The sequence below is a fragment of the Odocoileus virginianus genome, chromosome 4, assembly GCF_023699985.2.
Source record: "Odocoileus virginianus isolate 20LAN1187 ecotype Illinois chromosome 4, Ovbor_1.2, whole genome shotgun sequence".
NCBI classification, from domain to species: domain Eukaryota; kingdom Metazoa; phylum Chordata; class Mammalia; order Artiodactyla; family Cervidae; genus Odocoileus; species Odocoileus virginianus.
In genome coordinates this window covers 829,902-855,383 of record NC_069677.1, presented here as the reverse complement: position 1 = coordinate 855,383, position 25,482 = coordinate 829,902, and the positions used below count along the sequence as shown (strand labels likewise).

Sequence of the window (25,482 nt, the reverse complement as noted above, 5' to 3'; positions counted from 1 at the left end):
AAGCTTGTGAAAAGACAAGCAAGAAGAAGAAAGGAGATCAAAGTAAAAACATTTCAAAAGAATTAGACAAGATGGTCTGAAGTGACGCATTAGCAACAAGAGAGATTCACCCCAAGGAAAGCTTAAGTGAAACAGGAAAAAATACTTCTCCATAGAGGAGAGCAGGAAGGACAGCAGGTCTCCACATGGGCAGGACCACTCAGAGGAGAGGGTGGGAGCACACCACTGAGGCTTCATGTGGCTCCATTTTACCTCATGCCACCAGGCAGGGGTGGAGTTCAAGTGCACCCCCTGGCATCAGAGTGAAAGTGGTCTAGACCAGGAAAGCTCTGCTGGCAGCCTCCTCCACATCCCTGGATCCTTAAGCCAGGTTCCAGCCCCATCACAGGAAGCCCCCAGTGATCTCTAGGAGTTCACTAAGACACAGGAGGCAGCATCCTTCCAGGTAGGTCAAACAGCACATGCTCTGTCTGAGGACAAATGTTTGAATGCACACAGGAGAGATCGAAGGAGAGGAGGAGAAGGAAGCCTGAAACACCAAGTGCGGGTGTGCATGCGTGCGTGTGTGCCCGCCAGCACGCCGCTGCCCGCCTCGCCTCTGAATGCAGACCGTGCCTCCTGTAATCCCTTCTCCGGCTCAGCCTCCCTTGCACACAAGCCAACTGGCAAAACACAGCCCCCATTCTGCTCAGGAATGTGCTTTCGGAAACTTAATCTAGCTGCTGAGTCTGGGCCAAATCCCCCATGGCACTAACCCAAAGACAGTACCCCTTTCTCCCACGTTCCCGCCACCCCGTCCCTGCCTCCTCCAAGTCTGGGAGGCTGTAGTTCCAGTTCACCAACTCCCTGTGTCCCAGGACACAGACCCTGCAGGCCTGCTCTCCATTTCCAGCACTTCTCCATCCATCTTCTGGTCAGGCCCAAACATTTCCCTTCTGATTCATGTCTAAGTGACATGCCAATAGCTCTTGGCTTTCAAACAAGACTCGCCTCGGCTTCTGCACAAGCCCCCTCTTCTCTCACTGTGCCTCCTTGGGTTGCAACCAAACCCTTCCCTTTGTCCTCACTGCCAACTGCAGATCCCTTCAAGCACCAGAGAAACAGGGGCCAGGAATTTTTTAAAAATAAAGGCTATAAATTGTCTCTCCTCACACAGATTCACCTTGAAGTAGCAGGGCTCCAAAATAAATCATCTACTCTCCAGCTCTCCCTTCCTCCAACCAGTGAAAGGTGCAGCCTAGCTCCTGAGTGGGCCAAGTCATAGTCTCCTGGATCTTCACAGACAAGGGCTGACTATCTGCAGGGTAGCAAACCTCCTAGAGGAGCAGTGGCACCCTTCAAAGGCACAAACACTGCTAAAAAGCTCCTCTTATTTGTAAAAATGAACAACTGGCAAGGACCTGCTTGCTCAGCACTAGGAGAAGGGTGCAGTACATTAGAGTGGAGTCACTCTGGGATGTTCCAGGGCCATGCACAACTGTGCCTCTGCTCTGGTGGGTGACAGAAGACAGATGAACTAGGAGCCTGCTGAGGTGGTTACACAGAATGTACATGCGAAAAACACATGAAAGTGTTTACTTGAGATTAGTGCACTTTGTGTATTTTACTGGATGCACCTTATACTCAACAGAAAATGTAAATATGGTCATACAGCCAACGGAAAATGCTTGTCCTACAATGTCGAAGGGGAGAGACTAAAGATAGTAACTATCTTCAGTGCTGTAAAAATACGGGTACAGATGGAGGCTAGAAGGGTACGCTTTAAAATGACGATGGTGGCTTTGCGAGGATGGTGAGGAGACATTTTCTTTCTCCTCTAAACTTTCTATGTGTCCATTTTAATTATCATTAAAAGATATACAAGAGAAGTATGATGGTAAGAAGCGTAGCTCTGACCTCAGCCCCTCTTCTATGACAAGATGATCCCTCCCCACCTTCTCACCCTTGTGAAAGCACCCTCCCCGAGCTCACCAGCACAGCTGGGGGCCCAGGGCCTGCCTCCCTCACTGAACCCTGACTGTAATCCGAACTCTTAGCCTGCTCTCTAGAGGTCTGGCACTCAGGGTCAGTTAGTACTGCTGCAGCCACAAAGGAAAAGTAGCTCCCACTGTGTGGGGGGCTCTAAGATGCAGCCCCCCCTCAGCCTTGCCCCCAGGAGGGTAGCTGGGGACCCTCTGCCTTCCTCCCTCCCTCCTCTGAGCAGAGGGCAGGGCTGCTAGACTGCTTCCCAAGAAAACAGGCACACTGTGGCAGCCTCTGTTCTACTCTCTGTTCTCCAACGGACTAAAGGCCAGAGGCATCTGGAAACCAGAGGCAATGACGGGTCTTTATTCCCCCTGCTTTTCTACTTTCCCAGATCTCGCCACTCTCCTCCAGGACTCACACCTCACGCTTCAGGGAGCCCAGCTGACTTTCAGGAGCATTTTATAAGTTTCCTGCCTCTAGTATGACCCATAACATAGGGACCCCCAACCTCCCAGAACTACAACATCAACAAGGGAGATGATGATGGTGATATGGAGACAGGGTGTCTGGGACAAGGGGCACTGCTGAGTCATGAGGGGACATAGACCTCAAAGAGTAAGTCCAAACACCATTAAACTCTCAACAAGGGTCCCTGTTCCCTACACTTCAGCCAACAAAGAAAGTGAAAGTGTTAGTCTTTCAGTTGTTTCCGACTCTTTGTGACTCCATGAATTGTAGCCCCCCCAGGCTCCTCTGTCCATGGGATTCTCCAGGCAATAATACTGGAGTGGGTTGCCATTTCCTTCTCCAGAGGATCTTCCTGACCCATGGATCAAACCAGAATCTCCTGCATTTCAGGCAGACTCTTTACCAACTGGGCCAGCAGGGAAGGGGAAGTAATTCTTAATACTGTTGGCTCTTGAACAGCATGGGTTTGAACTGCATGGGCCCACTTGGCCATGGGTCTCTTCCCATAATAAATACTACAATATCACATGACCAGAGGTTGGTTGGACCTCAGATGCAGAGGACCCCTTATGAGTTATATGTAGAGTCTCAACTGACCAGAGGGTCAGCAACCCTTACCCTGTATTGTTCAAGGGCTAAATGTTTCCTGGCCATAGACTCAGCATATAAGAACAGGTGTTGGGGCTGCTCTGTAGCCTTTGGGAGTTTATTTAATCAGCCAACTCACTTCCCATGGCAAATCAGGTAATGTGTGCACTGAGCTTGGGCACAACAGTATATCCAAGTGGTAATTAAATGGAAAGGTAGTAAGAAGACTTCCGGCATCCTCTTTGGACCAACAGTCTCATCTCTTCCTCTTTCCCTCTTTATCACACAGTTGCCTTTTCATTGTGTTCTGATGTTTCTATTACAGGCATTTGGAATAGGCCTGCCCCTCTGAGACACAGGAGGCCAAGAGGAAATGGGCAGTATCTGTTCAGACCACACGTAGCCCTGTACATGCTCTGACTGCAACTGCTGTGAGGACAGAGTGGGCGGGGGTAGGGGGACGGGCAGCAAAGAGCTGGCACCACCCCATCTAAGACCACAGAGTGACCAAGTAGAAAGGCATGGCATGGCCCAGCTCTGGGGCCCACAGAAACAGGTCAGCCATGTCAAGGGATAGACACTCACTCCTGGTATGGCCCCTACCCAGAGGGCACAAACGTCCCCCAGACACTGGAGATTACTGGGCAGCACTGCTCTCTGATGAGAAAGGTCAGCTGGTAAGGCCCCTTTTATGATAAGGCTAATAGGGGGATGTTGATTGGGATGGGGAAGAGAGAAAGAGTAGCAGGTGGGCAGAGGAGCAGAACTCACTGGCTAGTGTCACGGTGGCTGGTACGCTGGCCACGGCCCCTGCAGGCATCCGCGCCACACACTGGTAACGGCCCACGGTGTGGTTGTTGAGGGCAGTGATGACGAGGGTCCCGCGGGTGATGAGGATGCCCAGGGTGTCATCTGAGCCGTTCAGCTCCTTCCCGTTCAGGCGCCAGGTGGTGGTCATCCAGGGGGGCTCCACCACGCAGCCCAGGATCACGGTTCCTCCGAGCTTCTGGACAGTGGAAGAAGGCTGGACAGTGACCTGAGGAACCTCATCTGGAGGAAGAACAGGGATGCAGAGATGAATTGACACCCCCCAAGAAACCGACAGCACGATGTGCTCAGAAGCACAGCAGCCTTTCAGAGCTGAGCCATCCAGAGAGGGGTGGATCCTTCTCTGAAGAAACTCTGCTGAACTTAGGTCCTGTCCTCAACCTGGCCTGGTTCCCAGAAGGTAGACTGGAGTGGCAGTATGGTGGGACGACAAGAGCTCAAGCTGTAAACTTGAATAAGACCTGCATCTGGATCCCAGTGCCACCACTTCTGAGCCTTTTGGAGTCTCAGTTTCTTATCTGTAAAATGGGACTAATAATATTGGTCTCACAGCATTGCTGGGAAGCTTACACACAATGCATATAAACTGCCTGCTGTAACCCCATATAATAAGTGCTCAATAAAGGCAGTTCAGTTATTACTGTCATTCTTCCCTAGCATATGTTTGAAATGATTAAAACAGCAAAGTAACAACCAATATGATGTAATTGAGCTCATTTCTCATCTCATATTATTGAGCAGGTCAGTGGGAAGAAATCCAGGAGGAAGGCCTTTTTAGAGGGTCCTTGTCAAATTATTCTCTCTGACACTAGGGACAAAGTGGCCCTCCCAGGGGGCCTCAGAGGAATCAAGGAAAACACTCACTCAGGTCCGCAAAGCAGCCTGCAGCAGCGAAGAGGAGGCAGGCGAGTGTGACCTTGGGCTGCTTTTCTCTCTGCATCATCATCTTTCCACAAGGCATGCTGTGTCACAAAGGGTCCAAAGCCAATGTCTCCGAAGCCACCAGAGTCACTCAAAGGGTACCACAATCCCCTGCCACGCACTGCTGTGAGAAAGAGAGAGAGAAAGGGCTACGGTGAGAATGCCTGGGACACCCCCATAGTGGTGACATCCAAAGTGTGGACCTGGCTGGACTTCTGGAAGACCAAGAAACACAACATGCCATTTCTTATCTAAAATAAGCTGCTTCTAAGTTTCCCCTTTGAGTTGGAAGGTGATGTCATGGTAAGAATGCCAGAGCCTTGCCTAGGGCACTCATAGCCACAAGGACAGGACAGCCTAGCAGATGGAGAAGCTGAGACCTGAAGCCATGTCCCAGGCTCAGGACAGTGAATGTTTAGCAACGATGCTGGAAAGGAGGCAGATATTTTCACCATGTTCCTGCAGGAACCCAGGTGTCCATGGCCACGTGGCACGCCATGCCACTAATACAGACCACTGTGCATAGCACTGTCACAGGTATAATGGACGAACTCTGCATCCTTCATTTAGATGATGTTACTAACACCCCCAGGTGGTGCAGTGGTAAAGAATCCACCTGCCGATGCAGGAGACATGGGTTTGATCCCTGATCTCGGAAGATCCCCTGGAGAAGGAAATGACAACCCACTCCAATATTCTTGCCTAGAAAATCCCATGGACAGAGGAAACTGGTGGCTAGAGTCCATGGGACTGCAAAAAGTCAGACATGACTGAGTGACTGGTACAACTACTAGGACTAACAAGTAACATCCCTAAAGTCTCCAAGGCTCATGAAAGATCTATTTCAACTCACACCAGCTCTTCACCAACATCTCTGTCAACATTCTTTGATTCCTGGAACCAACCAACCCTCCTCAGCTTGTCTGCACCCTCAGACACAAACACAGACCAAAAAAAAAAAAATCACATATCAGCCAAGGCCCCTGTTCTCTCTGCCCCTGGTGCTGAAATTCTAGTGTTTTCCATCTCTACAAAGTTTGTACTCCTGACACTGTGTTGCACCTCCACCCAGAACAAGTCTCTGGGGTCCAGACTGCTCTGCTCCTCCAGCCATTGGATGACAGATCTCAGCTATCAGCCACTCTCTTCTTGCCTGCTAAGAATTTTAATTCCTCCTCTTCCACAATATTATTTTTCATGCCTCATTTAGGCTACAGTGTTTAAAGGATTCATCAAAATCACAGAGAGGCAAATGAATGCACACCTCTGTCACAGCCTAAACCACGATCTTGCTTCCGTGCTTTTCACTGCTCTATAAAGAACATGAGACCAATGTGGAAAGTGTGCCAACATTCTATCAGGCAGGGAGACTTCAGAGTTTCGGGTCCCCGAAGGCAGCATCACAATGACCTAGGCAGTGGATGCATCTTCCTGAATTATGCACATGTGGCAGTTTTCATAATTATTTCCAGGAGGGTGACTTAGATTCAAAGTGCTAACTCTTTTGGACCAGTTATCTAATCAGCAATTCTTTCCAAAACTTATAGTCAACAGTGAAAACTCAAGAGGGGGGTTAGGCTGCCGAACTGACAGCTGTGTTAGCTCTGCAGTCTCTGGAGTTCTGGCTACCTGCATGGGCTGGTGTCAGAGCCCATCTTGGGCCTCTCAACCCCCATCACTCCTCACACAGGGGCTGAAGGGTGGGCTTGAGGCTCTTGCTCTGTGCTAGGGAGTACTTAAGATCTGCCTAAACCTTCCCCTTCTCCACGTTCCTCTGGTTCTTCAGCTTTTCAACTGGCTGCTGAGTGAACGGGGCTATATAGCTCTGCCCAACAAGCACCCCTCCAAACCAGATTTTGAACCCAGCTCTCCACTGGGGTTTGCAATGTTTTCTAGGAAAGAGTCCTTTTCCCTTGAGTTTTAATCCTTCCCTTTGCCTCGTATCCTTGACAGCAGAGGACACCCCCAAGTCTCTTCCACTGTTCTGGAAAAGGACAGGAACATTTTCTAAAAGAGGTTTGAAAGAAAAATATTAAACTTTTCCTGACAAGTATTTTCCTTCTAGGTGTAGAGAGAGTTTCTGCTCTTTTCCAGACAATCCACTAGATCCATGCCATTAGAACAGTGAAATGAAGGAAAGTTGCTAAGGATGCGAGCATGACTGGGGAAGGCATGCCTGTTACCACTATAGGTACCTGGCTAAGCTCTTTTCATGAGGTATTCTTTTAATCTTCAGAATCGCTCTATAAGATGGGGACCATTATCCCCATTTTATAGGTAAGGAAATTTAGTTCCAGAGGGTAAGTAACTAGCCCAAGGTTGTATAACTGTAGGCCTGGAATGAAACCAGGTTGGGCTCATTCCAAAGTTCTGTGCTTTTAACGACAATAGTAGCCTTTTCATTTTTTTCCTACCAGCTCTCTGCATCCAGTGGGTGTTCAATGACCTGAGTGTGAACAGGATGAGGTAGAGCGATGAGGAATTTTAACAGTGTAAGATTTTAATTTTCAGATTTCTGAATCCCTGTTTGTTAAGGAAAAGTTCATTAGTACAGTCACACACAAAAACCAAAAAACAAGCCTTTGGTGTCCAGATACTAGTTTTAATCATCTAGATACTAGTTTTAATTCTCTACTTTCCCGCAATGAAATAACATATTTATCTAGAATATGGCATGAGTGACCAGTTACAGGATTTTAGGGAACTTGCTTGCTCATGACCTGCTCTTTCCATACCCCAAGAAAGAAAGGGGGAAGGGAAGGAAGGAGGCAGCAGGGAGACAGAATGAAGACAAAGTAATAAAGGGCAGGAAGACGACAAGCTGACAGAGGAGGAGAGAACGGCTGTTTCTTATCCTAGTGTATGGTAGCCACGGAGGTGTTTGGGTTGTAAAGTCGACAGAGGTTTTACTGAGGAAATTCAGCCTAGACCCCCTTCTGCTTAACGGGGACCAGCCAAACAATTCCTGTTACTTCTGTACCCTTCATGATTTATAAGATTCAAAATGGAAACAGACTTCACTACTGGTGCCAGCCACACCATCCTGCTTTTAAAAGGAACGAGGAAAGAATGTAGTTGGGGAGCGAGGAGAGTGAGGAAGCAGGTTTCCAAAGAGGGAGAAAGGAGTTAACTGATGAATCCCCATGACAGGGTTGTAAGCAGGTACCCCTCAATAAGCCCAAAGAGGACACGTGGGGTCTCCTTCGTGTCAAAGAGAAACTGACAACAGTATGGAGGTGGAGGGATCCCCGCAGCCTATGATGCATCTTATTCAGCAGCTGGGGAAACTGAGCTACTTCCTGGACCAAGTGACCTAGAGGGCTTGGTCTAGAAAAACAGTTGTAAAAATATAGATTTCTGAGAACTTTTTTTTTTTTAATGATAAAAAAGGCAAGTGAGGCTTAACTGGAGTACCTAATTGCAGTGTAACTTTGTCCCACTGTGAAATGAACAAGGTACAATTTCAAAGTTGGGTGAAGGCAACAGTAAGGCCTGTTATTTTTCTTGGCAATACAAAGTCTGTGTAGACTTTGTGTGTAGACTTCTTATTTTCTCTGCATATTCTCAGGAAAAGAGAGCAAGGAAAAAAAAATCAGAAGCAGAGCGAAGGGAAAACGAATTCTTGACATGACTTCCTCACTGAGGCCTAGGTACTTTCTATTTTTAAGGGTTATTTGAACACAAAAAATAAAAGAAAATGGATCCGAGAAGCTGAACTGCTGACATACATGTTCCCACTGAAATAATCTCCAAGCAGACGTTTCTGAAACTTTCCAAAAACAACAACAGCAGAATACACGTCTAAGGTTGAGACCAAGCACGAGAAATTACAGCCTTGGAGTATTTATTTTGTGAGAGAAAATTACAAACAACCGAGAGTTGATCATCAGCTCCACCTTCTCCCAAGAGGGCCGGCGGAAGCAAGAGTGAGGCAGGGGCACCCAAGGCCACATGTCATCCCCGGTCAGCCACGCACTATAGCTCTCGCAGAGAGAAGCCGCCACCATCTAAAATGCCAAACACCCCCTATGGCTGTCCCATGACCAGTAAAAGGAGGAGTTGCACAGGAGAGCAGTAGACAACACAGAGCTTCCTTCTTTGGAAGGCAGCTGTGCTCACCACTCTACTGCCAATGCTGCATGAGAGCCTTTCTTAGAAACACGCTTTCAGGGGCAAGAATGGGATCTGACAATGTTCTGATTCCGTTGGGTGATGGGGGCTGGCTACATGAAAAAAGGATTATTCTTGACCTGAAGTTACCTTTTTTTCCGTATGTTTGCAACTCTGGGGAGTTAAGACAGGCCTTTCCCAAGGCAGAGAGAAGTTTTGCCCTGAGAAGGTGATGCTGAGTGCCTGGAGGGCGTGGGCTGGCAGCCCTCGGTCTCAAGAAGGAGGGTGATCCTAGTGCACAGAGGAGTGACACTGGGGAAACCTTGGGCAAACAAGTGAACTGAATTCTCAGACAGCTAGATACATGGCTGTAGGCAGATCCATAAAGAGCATTTAAGAAAGGGCTTTTTAAAATTTTTTTTTAACATGAAAAGCTTTTACTCACAGATGTAACTAAAGGGAAATATTTTAAATTAGGAGGGACCTGAGGAAACGATAGGACTTCCCGGGTGGCGCTAGTGGTAAAGAACCTACCTGCCAATGCAGGAGACATAAGTGGTTTGATCCCGGGGTAGGGAAGATCCCCTGGAGGAGGGCACGGCAACCCACTCCAGTATTCTTGCCTGGAGAACCCGATGGACAGAGGAGCCTGGTGGACTACAGTCCTTAGGGTTGCAAAGAGTCAGACATGACTGAAGCAACTTAGCACACACACATGCACGAGGAAAAGATAATACCTCAGGAGAACACCTAACAGGTATTTGGTATTCTAAATGAGGAAAGCCAGGTGCAGAGAAGCTGATGGACAGTCTCCAACTAAGAATAGGGATCCAGGACTGCAAGTCAGGTCTCCCGACACCTAGTCCAGTGCTCTTACTATACTGACACTGCCTCCCAAAGACTTTCTGGGTCACATTAACCAGATGCTTTAAACTGTTTTTAGAACCAAATTTACAATGTTTTTGAATTTACTTCCTTATGCATAAATATGTTACCTGGATCATTATCTACAACAGTAACTTTCTGTGTGGTCATTTTCATTCTTTTACCATTTAGATTCTAATCTAGAACAATCTCTCATTGTTCTTCACAAGAATGCCTTCGATAGAATTTTTTGCAATGATGAAAATGTTCTATATTTGTACTGTCCAAACTGCTAGGTAGCCACTGGTACTTGTGGCAATTAAGTGTGGCTAATGTTTGCTGTGCTAAGTCACTTTAGTCATATTTGACTCTTTGCGACCCCACGGACTGTAGTCTGCCAGGCTCCTGTCCATGGGATTCTCCAGGCAAGAATATTGGAGTGGGTTGCTGTGCCCGCCTCCAGGGGATCTTCCCCACCCAGGGATCAAAACTTATCTCTTAAATCTCCTGCATTGGCAGGTGGGTTCTTTACCTGCCAATGGAAGACTAAAGAAATGAATTTTTAATTTTACATTAACCAATAGGGCTAGTGGTTAACACATTAGGCAATACAATTCAAAACTAGTATCTGGAACATCCACCCAGACCACTCTGAGATCACATAGGGGAGAACAACAGTGGTTAGATGGTCCTAAGTATGAGTCATGCTCTAGCTAGCCTCTGATATATTTCTAGCTTATTCCTTATCCAAAGTTTGTGCATGTGTTTTCTATTAAAAAAAATTATGTGTACTGCGATATTATTATAACTACTGGGAAGAAAAAAATATCACCGTGACCTATCCTACAGAAGACCATCTCTGTGGACATGAATTTGAGCCAACTCTGGGAATCAATGCAGACCAGAGGAGGAGTCTGGCAGGCCACAGTCCACGAGGTCACTGTCAGACATGACTTAGCGACAGAACAACAACAAATGCAAGGTACTGTACTAGAAGATGGATTCTGTCCTGAGAAGCTTAAAATAAAGCTTGGAACATGAGTTAATCAGTGCAAATATCCATTAACTCCTCATTTCGCAGCCTGCTCTGCAGTTGGCTTAGGGCCACATGACCATGAGATGAGTACCATCCATTGATGTGTAAGTGAGCATGTTCTGTGTTACTTCCAGGCCAAGACAGTTAAGAGTTAAAGAACAGGGGTTGCTTCTCCTTCCTTCCACTGCCAATGGACCACATCCCATGTTTCAGAAAGCATAGCTACAAGATGGAAGAAGACAGCACAGTCTACGACAGGAGAATAAATCATTGTTGCGCAGAACAACTGAAGTTTTGAGATTACTCTCATCTAACAATTTCAGTATTATTTACTCCAAAACCTTAATGGGTCGGTCACCAATTTAGTCATAAATGGGAAGTGGCAGATGAAATCAGAGGGAGGAAAGCATTTTCAATTTTAGGCCTTTAGGAAAAGTTTTTCTGGATATGTGGATTTGAAACTGGGCTTTCTGAGATATGCATATGTAAAGAGCTGGAGGGCACTGCGGAGGGTGACACTAACCTGGTGGGAAGGGTCTGTTTGGAGGCTGGTGCATCAAGTAGACATTTCTCTTCAACAGTGATCTCCTAACCTTTCTGATTTTGCTCCCTCATGAGAAAAATATTCTGGGCAAATATCCCTAATACACATACATTTATTTACAAATAAAACGCACACATTGCCAAACTAAAATTTAAGAGTAGGTAAAAGTGAAACCGTATTTTAATGACATGTTAATCACGACTGTCTTATAATATCATTAAGCTAGTACCTTAAGGAAGAAAGCCTACTTAGGATTAGATTCATCATTAATGATACGGATGTAATCTCTTTCAAAGGGACTGCTTGAATGTTAATTTGTTGAGTTCTCATCAGATGTGATTCCACTGTTACGTTTTTACCTCCTAATGTGACTTCAAAAGGGTCACCTCTGCTGTTTTCATCCTGTTTGCAAGTGCCTGGATTATCAGCATACTCTTCAACCTAGTTTCTTTGCAGCAATCTCTTCAAGTGGCTTGAAGAGATTGTGAGGGTTATTTAGTTAAAACTAAATAATATAATCTGCAAATCCACTTAACAGAGAACAGGAGAGCTGAGGAGTGAATGATTAATGGACTGAGGTCCCTGTTGTCAGCCTTCTCACTGCCCAATGTATAGACTAAAAACATGATTGTCAATCTGGATATTAAATATCAGAAAAATGGAATGTCTTTCCTATTCCTTCTGTGGACAGAAATAAACCTTTAAAAGAATCTCTACTATTTTCTTCCAGTACCCTAATGGAATATCTTGTATTTCCCCTTTGGAGTTTGCACCCCACTTTGGGGACCATTCTAGAGGAATGAAAAGGGGCAAGGAAGAAATTGAGATTGGGTCATGGCGCAGTAGAAAGAAGAGATGGAAATTAACATCATAGGCAGAAGGCAACTATGATGGTTCTGAGAAGGGGAGTATATAATCAGAGGCATTTTGAGGAGATTAGCTAATCCCAATTCACACCAAACCCAAAATTTTAAAACAAGATGCTAACCAACATGGACAGAGCGTCTTTCTTCTCTGGGAGGTAGATTCCTTTACCATCCAGGCAAGGGGAAAGGAAGAATCTGGACACAGTATCTGGGAGGAATCCCCCTCAGAGAGAAGTTACTTCTGCCTTCAAGCAAAGAGAAGGTCTGGTCTCTTGATTTGCCCACTGGACAATTTAATCCTCTCCCACCTCCACTGTATGAGGAAAAAGTTACTAACGGATCTCATTTCTTTGCCACATGTATCTTTTCCTGAAATGGCCTCATTTCCTCAAAGAGTTTTTTTTTTAATCTACCTTTAAAGAGAGAAAGATGGGGGAAAAACTCTACAAACCTTATTGCCAAAGTGGAAAAAGAGAGAAAAGGAAAATCACTTCCTTTCTTCTACACTCACTCCTCACTCCCCCAATCCCTATTCCATATAAATTCAATTTGACAACCCTGCTAATTGGATAAACGCAGCTCCTATACTCCTAGAAGGCCATTCCCTTTTCTTTTTTTTTTTTTATTTTGGAGGGCTCAAAACAGGGTGATTGTGCTGTTCTTTAACACGAATTCCATCTGCTTTATTTCTCTCTCTCCATTCAGGGCTCCTCTTGAATATTTATGAGGCCTTTCCTCCTCTCCTATCCCTTCCACTCCACCTCTACAGTCTTCCACAATGCCGTCCCCCCCACCCCCCCCCACACCTCCAGCCTCCTCTCCCTTCTCTCAGACCAGGACAAAAACCTTCCAAATGGCACCCCCACTCCTTGCTTTATATAAACACAGGCAGTGTCAAGTGTGAGGAGTAGGGGGAGGTGTGGAGGGGGTTCAACTGCCAGTCAAGCCCCCCAGCCTTCAATGAAGCCCAGGGGCCTCCCCTAATCTGCTGCATGCTTGCCATATGGGGGCTGTGTTGCCCGGGGAAACACTAACAGGCAGAACGGAGCTTAATAGAGTCCATATTCATTGTAATGCAGTGAGATAACTCAAGGCACCACTGCCTCTTCGGTCCAGTTTCATTCTTTCTTTCTGTTTTTTCTCCCTTTTTCCTTCTTTCTTTCTTTCTTCTTTTAAAAAGGACTGGTTCCCCAGAGAGCTCTAATCTAGAGAGGTTTGAGCTGGTAGAAAGGCAGGAGGGAGGAAGTGAGGTGATTTTGAGATGGATCCTGGGGTTGGCAGCAAGAGGTAAGGAGTGGGAGCTCCCCAGAGAGCAGAGCAGCATCTGTGCAGGGCCTGGGGCACATGGTGTCACAGGTGTGTGCAGTCCGTGCACGTGTGGAGAGACAGTGTGGTGGGTGGGCGTGGTCCACCAGGGCCTCGGACCACAGAATCCTTCCTGTTTATTCAGCTTTCTATGCCTAGGTACCCACCCCTACCTACCTATCCCCCAGCACCCATGCCAGTCAATTTAAGGGCATTCAAGTCAGCAACACCTACCTCCTCCCTGAGCTGTCAAGCCTGCAGTCAATTCCTAGCTCTCCACAGTTGCCTTGAAAAAGTCACAGATTCTGCAATGGGATGAAACCACTTTACAAATAAATCACAGTGGGGGTTTGTAAAGGAGGACACACCAGCCTGCCAAGCTGAGGTCCACTTTCTCCCCTGGCTGGTCTGGTGCTGGCTGTGGTCTGCCCCAGCCAAACTAAAGGTGTATGGGGCCTCCAAGTCAATAGAGTGGGTTGTCTAGCAGATGAAGCCTTGTGAGTATATCAGCCAGAAGTGAGACCTGGGGCTCCCTGAGACTAGAGGTGATCTTTCCTCAGGGCTAAGAAGGGAAGGAGGGGAGAGATGGTAAGGAGAGAACAGAGTATGTTTCAACTTCTCAGAAAAAATGAAATTGGTGCCCAAGCTCTGATAGAATTCCTAAAGAATAAAGAATCAGTTTTATAAGTTGTGAAACATAGGCTTTTGTTCTGTGACTGTGAAAAATCACAAATTTAGAATCAAGATAGAAAATAAAACCAAAGAAAGACTATAAAAACTTTTACAATCTCTCCTACAGTTGAAATTTTAATCCTATGGTCTGGCACACAGGAAGAGCTCAGCAAATGGTGGCTGAAGGAATGAACCATGTACATGCTCTTTGAGTTGTACTAGCCCCAACCAAGAACTTGAAACTCCTAACTGAACTGACAACTACAAGCAGGGTCTGGGTGGGTAACAATGGCTTTAAAAAAAAAAAGCAAAATGCTGCTGCACCTTGGCTAGGATCGCCCCTGCCAGAATGATGCTAGCACCTACTATATAGGCCTTTTGTCATCTGCCTTGCTCAAAGTCAAGCAGGCTAGGTCAGATAAAACTGTTCAAACCAAGGCAGATGCCAGTGCTTGCTGTGGTTTGTTTTTGTCCTCCAAGCTTGCTCTATTCTACTCCCCACTGGAATGCCATCAAAAAATCTGTGGTTTCTTAAGCTCAACCGCCAGGGCAGGTTGGGGTGGGGGGAGGTGAAATTGGGCAAGACTGTAGGAGAGTATATAAAAGTTCTCATCATTTTTCTTTGCTTTTATCTTGATTCCAAGGCCCTGTGTCCCAGCAACCCTTCAGGAAATGGTACAGTGGATATTTCCAGAGCCAGGTACACTTTCAATTCCTAGTTCTAAAACCTAAATAGCATTTGGTCTTCTGAAATGCTACCCAGAAGTCAGTCTCAGCATCGTATCCATCTAATCCATTAATTAGGGACCCATAAAGGTCTGAAGACCACGAACCAGAGTAGGTGAAGATACACACAACTGCACAGGGCTGACCAGGACCCTGGGCACTTTCGCTCCCTGCAGAGCAACCTTCCCCTCCAACTTCTGTTCCTATTGGAACAGAAGACTCCTGAACAGAGTCCTATTCTTGGTTTTTCTGACTCCACGCATTGCATGTGTTACAGGCGAGTGTATGGAACACCTGGGGGTCACCACAAAGGAGCAAGTGGGAACAGCTGGGGTTCCGGTACAGATCAGTGCTGGAGTGCTTGGGGAGCTCAGCAGAGCAGCCACACTCTTCCCAGCCCTCCCAGCAGTGAATACTTTGGTCAGTAATCTCACCACGACGTGTGTGATGTGGAGAGACCAGAATGGCAGCTCTTCAGGAAAGCAGGGACAGCTTCCTCTGGTCTAGACCAATACTTTTCATTTCATTGCTCAGAGGATCCCCAGTAAAGACCTGCTTCTTCTCCAAACACAGACTCAAACCCATCTACTCTTTCCCAGTCTTATCTAAAACAATGTAACGATTCACCATCCACTTAGCTGCCCAACCTGGGACTTATCCTTGTCTCGGAGCTCCACCAACCACTCCCCGATTCCCTACCCCAGTATCTGATTGGTCCTGTGGACTCTAACTCTGGTCGGAGCAACCAGAGAAGCACCATGTAAGCCACATACAATGTTTAAAATTTTCTAGTGGCCACACTGAAAAATCAAGTAGAAATTATTTTATAATATCTTTTTTAACACAATATATTCATAATACTATCAACACACAATCAATATAAACTTATTAATAGTGTTTATATTTTGTCCTATACCAAGTCTCCTAAATCTAGTGTATCTATTTACTACACAGACCAGCACAGACTAGCCACCACTCAGGCACTCAGTAGGCACATGTGTTAGTGGCTACTGTGTATCAGACAGTGCATGTTGAGGGCCCTCAAACTGGCTCCCTGATTTTCCTCTGCCCAACTAATAAGACTCCACATTGTCACCTACCTTCTTTCTAGAACATCAAGCTCAACCAAACAGATGTCATCTTTACAAGTGAACAACTACCATTCACCAAGCAATGCCTCCTATAGGCCACAATCCATAATTTGCCTGATTTGATATAATTCTCACAATGGCCCTGTATAGTAGGTGTACAACCAACTTATTATAAATGAGGAAATTAAAGTTCAGAGTGATTTAATATTTTGTCCAAGATCACAGAGATGGCAAACCAGAGAGTTAAGATTTGAACGAGGTCTGGCTGACTCTTAAAAACTCTTTTCACTCTACCATACTGATTTAAATACGGTGGAATAACCGATAGACTACTGTGCAGCCATTAAAAGTGATAATTAGATCAAGTAGCAATATGAAAAATGTTTAGAAGATATTAAGGAAAAAACAGATCTCATTTTGTTAAAAGCATTCAAGCACTTGGGTGAGGGGCCTGGAAGGGAATATGAAACAAACAAAAGCAGTTGATTTGAAAATGTGAAGGGAATTAGGACTGATTTTTTTTCTCCTTTTGAGTTCAGTTAAAAACAAACAAGCAAATGAACTAATAAGACTCACATCTCTGATAGCTTCCAAAACTTGAAATATGACTAAATAAGGTTCAAATTCCTTCACACAACTTTGCAGGCTCTTTTAACTGGGCTGCAATCAACCTTCCCCTTGTCTTCCTTCCACAAGTCCTAAACCCTGGGCAAGCTGCTTTTTCACACTTTTCTTCTCCCAGAACCATTTTCTTCCCTTCATTATCCTTCAAAACTGACTTCCACATCATTGTATAATGCCTCCAGTGACTATTTCTCATCCCAGCTTCCACAGCAGTTTGCACACCTACTGCAACATTTCCATGATGATATGTGAATTTGTCTGTCAGTGATGTGTCTCTTTTCCCAGAATATAAACTTCCTGAAGGCAAGGATGTGTTCAATTTATTTCAGTAACCCAGGACCTAGAAAAGCCTGGAAACACTAGAGGCTCAGTCAATGTCTGCTGAACGAAAGGGTTTATTCAGATTAGAAATTTGGGATTGAGAAGAAACATTAATCTGACCCATGAACCTATAGAAGGAATGCACAGAGAGACGTTTATCAGTGGTGGAACCAAGGGGTTTTTCTACAGGGAAATGACTTTAATGGTGGCCTTTATTTTTTAAACCTAAATGGCCCTTGAATGAGAAGGCCAAGTGCCCCAGCACATGCTCTTGAGGTTTCACTCAAGAGCCTTCTTTGTTTTGGGAGAAGAGATAAGAGGGAGAACAAACATCCAACTAAGCCTCAAACTTCAGGCTTCCTGCAGTCCCTGAACTGCAAGGAATCTCATCTAGGATGATACTGTGATTGGGTTTCATCTAGCCAGTGTCAACATGGCCTGAGCTTGAGGCCAGGGTGGAAGGAGGCAAGCAGAGAGGGACAGGAGAAGGAGAAAGAAAGCTGTTAAGTGAGAAAGAGGACAAGTTCAGGCCTGAACAGAAAGCATGGGGAGGGTAGGAAAGATGAGAGCAGAGATGTGGGTAAGGCCACTGAATATGCTGAGCATGTACTCTGTGCCCAGCCCAGTGCTAGGGTGCACACACATGATCACTTTCACAGTCCAGCGAGTGCTACTGTTCCCTTTAGAGATGGGGAGAGAGGTTGTTAAAACCCCTTTTGATGCTTTACCACAAAAGGACATTAGGGTTCATCTGAAATTTGTATCATAGACAGAGCTTCTCTACTAAGTGACAACACTGAAACTCTGTAGGATCAGGTACTGAAAAACCTTGGGTTTGGCTAGGAGCTCTGCCACTTGCACCCTTGATAGGGGTGCCTTTGGGTAAATTGTTTAGTATTTTCTCCCGAAAGCCACACACTGCAGGCCTAATTTCACACAGCGGCATTGCCACCTGGTGGGCTTTGAGACTAACGTCCTTTGAGACTTAAGGACATGTTGCATTTGAACTCCAGGCACATGTGCTTATGTTCTCTTTGCTCACTGTTCCTCATAAGTTGTACACAATGAAGCAACAGCATGATGTTGCTGCCCTACAACACATGCATCAGAAGATCAAGAAATATTCTTTGTTGGAAAAAAGCAGTAATACTTACATTCTATAGTGCTTCACAGAACCTCACAACAGCCTGATGAGATAGGAGATCCTCAGACAGTACTATAATTCCCATTTGTGGCAAGACAATTCTAGCCTCTCCATCTGCACCCAACACTAGTCAACATTTATATCATTTAAGCTAATAACCTCTCCTGCCATCCCCCTCATTTATGCCCTCTCTCTGCACTTTGTTGATTATGATAATGATGATAATGATGATAATTTCTCTGTGGTGTCTCTACTTGTTCGCAGAGAAAAGGGAAAGATCCCTGTTAGACAGCAGGTCATTTGGGACAAGAAGTTATGGAGAAGTGTTTATAGAAAGGAAAACACACCCTCAACCCCTGTGGACCCTCCCCTCACTCCCAGCCCCAGAATGGAGTCCACCTCCAACCTCACCGGTTAGTGTACAAAGCCACAACAACCCACCTGCTCTTTTTGCACCTCAGTTTAGTCAGTTCAGTCACTCAGTCTTGTCCGACTCTTTGAGACCCCATGAATCGCAGCACACCAGGCCTCCCTGTCCATCACCAGCTCCCAAAGTTTACTCAAACTCATGCCCATCGAGTCAGTGATGCCATTCAGCCATCTCATCCTCTGTCATCCCCTTCTCCTCCTGCCCCCAATCCCTCCCAGCATCAGGGTCTTTTCCAATGAGTCAACTCTTCCCATGAGGTGGCCAAAGTACTGGAGTTTCAGCTTCAGCATCAGCCTTTCCAATGAACACCCAGGACCAATCTCCTTCAGGATGGACTGGTTGGATTTCTGTGCAGTCCAAGGGACTCTCAAGAGTCTTCTCCAACACCACAGTTCAAAAGCATCAATTCTTTAGCGCTCAGCTTTCTTTATAGTCCAACTCTCACATCCATACATGATCACTGGAAAAACTATAGCCTTGACCAGACGGAACTTTGTTGGCAAAGTAATGTCTCTGCTTTTTAATATGCTGGCTAGGTTGGTCATAGCTTTCCTTCCAAGGAGTAAGCATCTTTTAATTTCATGGCTGCAGTCACCATCTGCAGTGATTTGGGAGCCCAAAAAAATGAAGTCTGACACTGTTTCTACTGTCTCCCCATCTACTTCCCATGAGGTGATGGGACCAGATGCCATGATCTTAGTTTTCTGAATGTTGAGCTTTAAGCCAACTTTTTCACTCTCCTCTTTCACTTTCATCAAGAGGCTTTTTAGATCCTCTTCACTTTCTGCCATAAGGGTGGTGTCATCTGCATATCTGAGGTTATTGATATTTCTTCCGGCAATCTTGATACCAGCTTGTGCTTCTTCCAGCCCAGCGTTTCTCATGATGTACTCTGCATATAAGTTAAATAAGCAGGGTGACAATATACAGCCTTGACGTACTCCTTTTCCTACTTGGAACCAGTCTGTTGTTCCATGCCCAGTTCTAACTGTTGCTTCCTGACCTGCATACAGGTTTCTCAAGAGGCAGGTCAGGTGGTCTGGTATTCCCGTCTCTTTCAGAATTCTCCACAGTTTATTGTGATCCACACAGTCGAAGGCTTTGGCATAGTCAATAAAGCAGAAATAGATGTTTTTCTGGAACTCTCGCTTTTTCGATGATCCAGCAGATATTGGCAATTTGATCTCTGGTTCCTCTGCCTTTTCTAAAACCAGATTGAACATCTGGAAGTTCGTGGTTCACGTATTGCTGAAGCCCGGCTTGGAGAATTTTGAGCATTACTTTACTAGAGTGTGAGATGAGTGCAATCGTGCGGTAGTTTGAGCACTCTTTCAGATTGCCTTTCTTAGGGATTGGAATGAAAACTGACTTTTTCCTTTTTGTACCTACCTGTTTCTAATTACAGCCTATGGCCCAGGCTATAGCCACACAAGTAAACAAAGTAAAATGGTTAACAGTGACTGGACAGGCAACAGGAGCATCCACCTCCAAGGCTTTTGATGTACATGGCTGGTGCGAGCTCCCATGTAAAAGGAGTTAATTAGAGCTCCAGCAGACTGCACCAACAGTACATAAACCAGTCCCAGACCTGAAGGGCACTTAAGGCAGATCGTAACAGCTTAAGTCCTATCTCTTAGAACAAAGGACTTTGGACAAGTGAGCCATGTGTGAGCATAAACCTTGTTATAATAAGCCGGCTGAAGAGAAGGCCAGAATACGGATTCTGCTGAAAGGTGCCCACTGAGACAATGGAGCCCTGGGAAGAATAGGATGTATTATCCCAGGAAATACACCCGAGAGCAAGTCCGCAACACACACAGAGCCACAGAAAAGGCATTTTTCACAAACGATCCAGAAAATAACAGGATTTGGCTTCAAAGAAGAGTAAGACAGACAAGGCTGCTCTGCTTAGCGTTCATGTTGAGTGGAGCAGATAAAACAGCTGGCAACACCAAAGTCACTCCTGACGAGAGGTACAAGTCCCAGGGTGGGCTTAGGGCAGAATTCAGGTCAGTTCAGCAAAACCACACTAAGCACCCACTAGGTGCCATGCACTGTATGGAGGGTGGAGAGGATGGAGAGAAAACCAGGCAGTTTTCCATCCTTAAAGAACTTGGAACCTAAGTCAACATTCGCTTTGACAACATATTTCTATTTTACTCAATGCAGCAGGGCCTCAAGAAAAGATCAAAGACAGACTGGGTTTTATAAACTGCAGGCAAAGAACCAGAACTACTAGCAAAGGCATTAGTCACAACAAAAAAATGTGGCACACACTTGAGCACATGCACACACACACGTGTACACTCAGGCCCAGCACAGCACAGGTTAGTCCTCCAACTTAGTCCTTTTCACAAGTCCTAAAAGAATCCCCCTTCCCATCATCCATGCTCATTCCTAGCTTAATCCTGAGAGATTCGTCAAAATACATCTCTTAAGGTAGGTAAGAGGCTTAGAGCTAATGGAAGCCTATGAGGACTTCTGAAGCCTCAGCTTTGTCACCGACACTTCTCAAACTGTGTTGTACCTTATTTATATGCAAGTCTCTCTCCTGGACACATAATCTATTATGTGAATGAATGCTTGCTAAGCTGTAAAGACCTACCTCCAAGATCTCTTCTGACTCCATTTGTTCCTTGGAGTTTGGATCTGAACCCCGAGGGCTGCTTCTGCTGCAAAGCAGAGCTTGAGCTGGGAAGGAGATGCATGGGTGTCTGAGATCGCCCTCCTCTAGGATCCCATGCATACATGTATGCATGGTCAGTTGTGTCCAACTCTGAGACCCCATGGATTGTAGCCCTGCTAGGCTCCCCTGCTCATGGAATTTGGCAGGCAAGAATACTGGAGCACATGTGCCATTTCCTCCTCCAGGAATCTTCCTAACCTAGGGATGGAACCTGCAATCTGCTGCGTCTCCTGCATTGGCAGACGGACAGGGTCTTCCCTGTTATAGCATTCAAACATCAGGTGGGTGGAGGTGGGCTTGCCAAGGAGGAGGAGGGAAGAGAGTGTGAGAAGCAGGCACCCAAGGAAACGGGCTTCCCTTCACTAGGCACATCCCCAGTATCCACTCTATGTCAAGCAGCAGTTGGGCCAGCAGCTCTTGTCATACTGCACTTATTGGTGGAAGTGCCATCATGTTAATTGCTTACTGGCTACTGGACCAAAGGCTTCAGGGATCAGGAATGCCGGTGATGTTATTACAGGGGCATCTTCAGTGTCTAACACTAGGTATTCAGTAAACACCTGCTGAGTGAATGAATAACAACTGGAGACATAAAAGTGAAAGGGTATGGGAGAGAGGAGAGAAAAGTGTAGTCACATAGTCAAGAGGGAACTTTTTCTTAGGACTTTGAGGAGTGTTGAAAATACCGATTTACTGTTAGGCAGCATAATTACCACCAATTCCAATTAAGCGGCCACCTGCAGTTGAGTTCCATACCCCTTCCTATGATTAAGCAACCAAGGCCTCACACCCGTACCTTCCTCAAGACTCAAAACTGGTCTTAGATTCTGTGACCCAGAGCGATGAGACTCAGGCTGCCACTTCTTGACCTGTGTGTTTCTGGGGCTGATTCAAGCCAAGTGCTGGGCAAGACCAGCCCCAACTCCAACACATGGACACACACTCACACATCAACCCCTAACACACAGACATACATGCCCCCCCTTAACAAGCTTGTGCATGCTTGCAGGAAATCTGAAGCATTCAACTGAAAAGCTGAGCCACGGGGCAAAATGGCTGAACTGCTAAGTCAGGGCCCTGACAGGATCAGAAGCTGCCTCTTTTCAGTTGGCCTCTGACCCAAATGCACTGTGAAACTGGCAGTGTCTCTCCTAGACTCTCCTGCAAGCAGGAAACCCTGACCCCAACATTCAAGAGGAGGCATTTTGACACGGGACAATAAAATCTCTCACACAAGAATGCTGAAGCAAAAACATCACATTAGCAAATTATCTAGAGTAACAATTGGTATGAAGCAGCTTTTAATAAATGACAGCAACTTATTCAATCTGAGTAACTTCCTTTAGGGTTACTTGAGGAAGGACTTCCATTAGTCTGATCCCTGTTGCAGATTCGCCCCTGGTATTTCAAAAAAAAGAGGTTTAACAACTGGTAAAATACCTCAGGGGCCAGACCCTGCCACCCAGGCTTCGCAGGCACCCTGCTCTGGGCATGTACACTCAGTGCCTCTAGGACAGGCAACACACACACACACGTGCGTGTGCACGTGCGCTAACACAACAAACAACTCCAGCTCTCCAGCTGGTAAGTATGCTTTAGCATCATGACAGTTTACTTTTTTCCTATCTGACCTCATACAAACAGACTTTCTTCACCTCTCTGACCCCCAAATATACACATTCATTCCCTCACCCACCCCCAATCTTCCTCACTTAGAAAGCTCTTTACAACCACCTAAAACTTAAAATAAATACCAATCTGGAAACCTGAAGCATGCTCCAATCCAACCGTCTGTCTTTGTCTTCTGCTGGAAGCATGGGACCCCAACTCCCGTCAGCTCTCTCCAACTTGTGAAGCCCAGTGGTCTGGGAGCACCACTGACACACGCAGAAAAAACAAACACACGGCATCATGCCAGCTGGGTCAGGCCCCACTATTTATAGCCTAGTGAAGTTGTGGGGGGGGTGATGGGCGAAGGGTCGGCGGAAGGGGTGGGGATAATTTGAGCCGTTCCTCCCAGGCTCCACAGCTGTGGAGGATCTCTGCTGACGCTCCACAGGCCCAGGTGCACACCATCCTGTGTGACTAATACCAGGGCTGTGCTGGAGCCTCCCAGGGCAGAATCTACACATTACTAGAGCCTCAGCATCTATCACACGCTTGGCACCTAGTAGGAGCACAAGTTTTGTTAATTAAATGAATGAATGAGCTTTTTATTTCCTCCCTACTCCATGAGGCTACAGTTGGAGGAGCAGGAGTAGGTGGAGGGAAGGTTGGTAAGGAATGCCTAAAACAGTGCTTCTAAAAACCTATCATTGGTTAAAATGTGCTAGCAAAAAGAATTCAGGGAAACCCTGTTAAGAAAATCAAATTAGGTTTCTTTAGTGCAGGCCTTGTCAGAGCCTTTAATATGCTATTACATATTGTGAATCATCAAGAGGGGGACTGAGGCTGAACTCACTTAACCACAGGCCTGGACTGACTTGACCACATTACTCTTTTTTCTCAGAATACCATTAGTGAGGAGAATTTCATCAAATACACTTTGGGAAGTGTTGGCCTAAGAGGTTCCTGGAGAATATCCCAAAAGCAATTTGTAAAACAGCATCCCATGTTTGTAATTTTTAAAAATCACATGTGAATATGTAGTGTACAGCTATTTGGGTTGTCACAGGATAAGGTCAGGAGACATTTAAATGTTAACATCAGTTGTTTCTGAGGAGTAGGAGATTTGCACTTTTTATGTTAAACACTTCAGAAACATTCAAAGTGGGTACCTAGCTATCACTTTTGTAATTAAAAAGATAAATTAAAAAAAAAAACTGTCCCCCAATATTATCACATCATCACTGAAAATTTATCCTCCCCTAGGCCTGGGACCTTATTTTCTAACAACTCTTTGGGCTATAAAATGTTGTGTTTTGCTCCATGATCACAACTATAGAGTTTCCTGCATCCATTTCTAAAGTCAATTCCTCTGGCTTGTAAAGAACCTCTCCCCTAATTCCAGGATTCTGTTGCTTCCACACAAGATGGACAAGTATTTTGGAAAAAACGAAAACACATTTAATATTCTTTTAACAACCTCACAAACCTGAAATTTACTTTGTTTAGTAAGTTACGTAAAATACCTGTCAAGCACTTAGTCTGCTGAAATTACGATGCTGGGCATATTAATATTTAAAGATTGCCTTTCTTTTTTTCTGCTAAATCACTAATTTCCTAATTTAACTGATTTGTAATTAACTGTTGCAATATGAGGTTATAGCAAATATTCAGAATTGGAAGAAATATTCAATCTTAGCATAAAAGAGTATATGACAATTTGTTGAGTTACTATGTGTGAGACAATGTGCACATTGTCTAACCTCTACCTCTGTGAAGTGGAAGTATTAGTCACTCAGTCATGTCTGACTCTTGGTGACCCCATGGACTGTAGTCTGCCAGGCTCCTCTGTCCATGGAATTCTCCAGGCAAGAATACTAGAGTGGGTTGCCATTTCCTTCTCCAGGGGATCTTCACAATCCAGGGATCGAACCTGTATCCTGCATTGGCAGGCAGATTCTTTACTGTCTGAGTCACCAGGGGTATCTACCTCTGTGAAGGAGGTAGTATTGTCATCCCCATTCTACAGATGCAGCAACTGAGGCTTAGAGACCTTACACAGCTTGCTCAAGGAAAGGAATCAAAGCCAAGGTTATCTACTTCCTCTGCCTGCTGGTCTTGGAGTCCTTGATAGACTCAACCAGGCAAACCAAAAAAGGAAATTGAGGAAGGCAGAAAAAACTAACAAACCCAAAATCAGTCTGGGTTGGAGTCATGCACTAGCCACCATGTTTCAGGAGGGATTGGTTCAACAGGTCCCACAATGCACTCAGCAGCCAGTTTCTGAAGATGCACTGTCCCCCACCCCATCTGAGTCAGTCCTGAGGTCTGAGCACCTCAATCCCGTCCAAAAGTTGGCAGCAGCCCATTGAGTCTGGATCCAAGTAATATGCACCAGCATGTAATGAGACAATAAAATTCTTCCATTTCTTAATCTGGCCTCTCTCATCTTCCTTCTGTTCTTACACAATAACCATAAGACTGGAGGTTTCCAAAGCTGGCTGCGTAGAACAATCATACAGTGACACTAAAACACATCAATGCCTAAGCGGCACCTCAGGCAAATTCAGTAAGAACCTGTGGAGGTGGGGCCCAGGTGTCAGCATTTTCAGGCCTCTCTCCTGGAAACTGTAATGTGCAGCCAGGGTTGGGAACCATTGGGAGTCTCTGCCATGGATGTGCAGGTCA

The 25,482-nt window shown here is 45.6% G+C and overlaps 1 protein-coding gene across 3 annotated transcripts in view; it reads right to left on the bottom strand.

Moving 5' to 3' along the window:
- Window positions 1-25,482, bottom strand: part of BOC (BOC cell adhesion associated, oncogene regulated) — a 74,548-nt gene that overhangs the window by 32,657 nt on the left and 16,409 nt on the right. For 2 of the 3 annotated variants that reach the window (XM_070465932.1, XM_070465934.1), the window contains exons 3-4: window positions 4,714-4,894; window positions 3,793-4,071 (exon numbers count right to left, since the gene is read on the bottom strand). In XM_070465932.1, the coding sequence (XP_070322033.1) occupies window positions 3,793-4,071; window positions 4,714-4,810 (376 nt within the window). In that variant the 5' untranslated portion in view covers window positions 4,811-4,894. The remainder of the gene's footprint in view (window positions 1-3,792; window positions 4,072-4,713; window positions 4,895-25,482) is intronic. The other variant, XM_070465933.1, reaches the window with a different exon arrangement.